Source organism: Echinops telfairi, unplaced genomic scaffold (assembly GCF_000313985.2).
Source record: "Echinops telfairi isolate 266 unplaced genomic scaffold, ASM31398v2 ScPeMD7_7458;HRSCAF=8496, whole genome shotgun sequence".
Lineage (NCBI taxonomy): Eukaryota > Metazoa > Chordata > Mammalia > Afrosoricida > Tenrecidae > Echinops > Echinops telfairi.
Window position 1 is genome coordinate 12,907,714 of NW_022111358.1, and position 4,251 is coordinate 12,911,964.

Genomic DNA, 4,251 nt, shown 5'->3' on the forward strand with positions numbered 1-4,251 from the left:
CCGGGAACCACTGACATCACTCTGACCCGGGCTTCTCCAGAATCATAGTTGTCAATCATTGTGGTCTCAGCATATTCTGACACCCTTGAAAATCACTGAGAACCCCAAAGCATTCATTTATCTGGATGGTATCAATTGATATTTACCCAATTGGGAATTAAAGCTAAGGACAAATATAAATATGTAGTTATTTACTCAATTACAAATAAAAACAATGAACCTATTACTTGTTAGGATAAGTAATAGAATTTCATGGCAAATAACAATACTCCCCTCCAATTTTAGAAAGAAAGGTGGCATTTGTTTTACATTTTTGCAAATCTTTTTCATGCCTGATCTGACGGGAGACAGCTGGAGCCTCATAGCTGCTACGCAGCCAATCTGCTGTGATGCATAGTTCTGACTGAGGAACATGTAGACAAATCCAGCCTCACTCAGATAGATAAGTGGAAAAGAGCCTTTTATAAAAGCCTTTTCAGAAATTATGATTTTTTTTTGTTGCTACCATACGCAAACTTGATAAGTGGTTGTTACCGAAAGCTTAGTTGAAATGTAGAATTTGTGACCATATCTGTGACTTTTCATGCGAGGTCACATTCAAGGTCATTGGTCTCATACTTTGAGTGAACTCCATTTTTCAGGGCACTCATGAGGTTAAACAAAATCTCAGTGACACCCCACATGTACACCCCGCCGCCTCCCCAGGAATCCACCAGCCACACTTGCAATACCACTGATTTGAAATGGTGCTGATAGGCCACAATGATAGAAATGTTCTATGTGTCACGGAACATAACCATTTTCAAAAGGAACCCGAAGTGGTCGTCCGAGCTAGGAGTCACAGTTTGTAAAGGAAGAACTAAAACGCAGAGGGCCAAGGCCATTTGCCGCAGATCACAGGCAAATGGGAAGGGCGAGTGGAGACGGCAGCCAGGTCTGTCTCGGACAAAAGCCCAGCTCTCCCCACACACGCACGAATAACCGAGAGCTTGGAGCCATGGTGCTGGTGAAGCGTATTCACTGCCCCATGGATGGACTGCCAGAGCAATGAAGAGGTGTGTACAGCAAAGGGAAGTGAGCAAGGCTTCATCTCACATGCTTTGGACGTGGTCTTAGGAGGGCCATCTGCTTTGTAAAGTAGAGGCCAGTGAGCAAGAGGAAGGCAGGCACAGTGGTGACAGCACCGAGCTCAGACATAACCACGGTGAGGCTGTGGATCGAGCCAACGTGACAGCGTCCCAGCAACTTCACAGCCACAGCCTCTCTCGCTGGGTCTGCTGCCCCCTCTCCACACTCACAGCTGAGCCGTGGCCGTGTGCACTGCTCACAATCGGAGGGGTTGTCATTTCGATGGTACTTGAGTTTCCCTGGTCAGGAAAACACCAAAAATCACTTTCAGACTCCCAACTTTAATTTCACCTAAAAAAGGACTTGAAAAGAAAATCAGCCCCGGTTTTTCATTGCCAACACACAAACAAGTTACTTCAACTCTAAAAAGAGGGAGAGGCCGGGATTGCAAACTAGAGCCAGGTGACCACCTGGCCTGGCTCTGTGGTTTCTCCCCGTTTTCTGGTGAGGCGGGAGGGGCAGCCAGACAGCAGCAGTGTCCCCACAAGGGCAGGCTAGGGGCAGGCTAGGCTAGCCCCTCTCTTCTCAAGCCTTCTGAACACTGGCCTCATTGCAGGTGGCATTCTGCCCCTTTGATGCTCTGGAGGGCTCCTTGCTGGCCAACCAGGAAGACTGTCTGCCCAAGCTCTGTACGGCCTGGGGACTGCACAGCAACATCATGGGCATGAAGGAGAGGCTGTCCAAAATGCAGAGCCCAGCCCGGAAGCTGGCCCTGCTGGGTGAGCTGGGGTCCCAGGTCCATGTTGGAGGAGGTAACACCCATTTGAGGCTCTGGCACCCGAGTGTGTGAGTACGTGCGTGTGTGTGAGTGTGTGCTTGTGTGTGTGTGCGTGTGCGTGCGCGTGTGAGCATGCACACACAAGCATGCAAGCGCATAGTTGGGCAAAAGGGTTTGAGAGTGGTGTCAGAGCCTCTGTACTGATTCAATCCCACAGCAGTGGGCTGTTAACCAGATGGCTTGGGACCAGCCTTCCCATCAGCTTTGGCCTCCGTGATAATCTCAGCACTTGCCTGTCTGGAGAGAGGCTGTGGAGCACTGGACATAGTCTATTCAATGAGAGGGGCCCCTAGACAAGGTTAGGGCCTATGAAGAACCTTCCCATGCATAGACAGATAGGGGTTGGACACATCACCCCCACTTGTCTGGGCCCACAACCAGCCAGGTGCCCTTGCCTGACTTCTGGTACATGGCGAAGGTGAAAGCCAACAGGGTAGCCTGAACCTTAGAGCATGCTTCTAAGATGGACCCAGATGTTCTCCTGACCAAGGTGAATCCAGGGCAGTGGATAGACCAAGGGTGGCCTCAGAGGCAGCTCTTCCACCTGCCCAGCATGAGACAGGAGGTCGCACTGGTCAGGGCCAGAAGGTATGGGATAGCAGCCACCCAGCCCAGGGCCATGCCTTGGCTCTGTGAGGGCCCAGGGCCCAGTGCCAACAGTTAAAATTGAGGACATAACACATGTCACGGGACTTGGAAGAATGAAGAACCGTCTGTTAAGACGATGTACATCAAGCAGACCAGGTCTCAAATGAAGAAAATGAGCTCCTGGCTTCCAGGCCAGCCCCTCTCTGTGCCATGTGCTTTGTATGACATACCCGTAGTTCGCCCTGGCAACACCCTGGCAGATGAGCAGTGCGATTCCCCTCTACAAATGGCAAACTGAGTCTATAACAGTGAAGGGTATCAATGAGACAGACTGTCAATGAGACAGACTGCATGAGGCTAGGCTTTAAAAAAAAGTGGGGAGGGGCAAAGGAGATGGTGGAAGGGGACGAAAAAGTGTGAGGACAGGTCCGTGCAGGAGTAAGTGGGGTGAGGGGCAGTGAGCAGAGAGCCTGGCCTTGGAGTGGAATCTAAGAGCAGATTAGAGAGTTTGTGGGTGGGAGAGGGGCAAGGATTGAGAGGTTTGCTTTCGTGCAATTAAAAACCAAAACTTTTCATTATGAACTGAGCGATGATTTACAGAGCAGGTCCATTTTCCAGTCAACGACCCACACACGTTTTGTTTCATTGCCTTAATTACAAACCCCACAGTGCAGCATCACTTAGCCCACTTCCTCCTGGTGTTTCCTGCTTCCTTTCCTCCTCCTCACCTCACCTTCTGAACTTTGTCCTTGGGCAAATGCTGTTCTTTTGATCTCAAATGGATGATCATTTTAAGGTATGCATACAATACTAATATTCTTATTCCTCTTACAGATCTGTTTACTCTTTGGCGGAAAGTTTAGTCTCAGGGGTGAGTTCATCTCTAGACCTGAAGAGTGACTAAGGGCCATGGCCTTGGAGAGTCCATCAGCCTCTATCCAACCAGAAAGCCTGGTCTTTTGATGATTTTGAGTATGTTCCACATTTGTCTCCAGCTCTATCCAGGATCTTCTACTGTGATTTCTTGCAGAGCAGTTATAGCGGTGGCCGGGCACCACCTAGTGCTTCTGATCTCAGGGTCATGGAGACTGGTGTTTGCAAGGCCCATGATGCCATTGGATTCATTGTTTCCATGTATCTTCAATTTTCTTTAAAAAAAATCATTTTATTGGGAGCTCGTACAACTCTTATCACAATCCATCCATCCATTGTGTCAGAGACATTTGTACATTTGTTGCCACCATCATTCTCAAAACAACTTCTTTCTACTTGAGCCCTTGGTATCAGCTCCTCATTCCCTGCCCCCCTCCCCCCAACCCTTGATAATTTATAAATTATTATTTTTTCATCATAGCTTACCCCATCCGACGTCTCCCTCACCCACTTCTCCGCTGTCTGTCTCCCAGGGAGGAGGCCATATGTAGACCTTGTCATCTGTTCCCCTTTTCTCCCTCTCCTTCCCTCCACCCTCCCACTATCACACTCTCTCCACTGGTCCTGGGGGTTCATCTGTCTGGGTTCACTGTGTTTCCAGTTAGGTAGGAGAGTTTTGATGCATTTTGAATCCCCTTTTGGATGTATTTGTTGCAACTGCTGCCTTTTAAAAGAACCCTGGTGGTGTAGTGGTTATGCATTGGGCTGTGATCCTCCGGGTCAGCAGTTCAAAACCATGAGCAGCTCCTCAGGAGAAAGACCGGATGCTCTACTCCGGTAAGCATTTACAGTCTCAGAAACCCACAGGATATTGATGTGAGTCA

At 49.0% G+C, this 4,251-nt stretch overlaps 1 protein-coding gene across 1 annotated transcript in view; it reads left to right on the top strand.

Moving 5' to 3' along the window:
• Positions 1-4,251, top strand: part of CUNH17orf64 (chromosome unknown C17orf64 homolog) — a 10,764-nt gene that overhangs the window by 3,102 nt on the left and 3,411 nt on the right. Inside the window, exons 4-5 of the mRNA XM_004707369.2 lie at positions 810-900; positions 1,685-1,880. Of these exons, the coding sequence (XP_004707426.1) occupies positions 810-900; positions 1,685-1,880 (287 nt within the window). The remainder of the gene's footprint in view (positions 1-809; positions 901-1,684; positions 1,881-4,251) is intronic.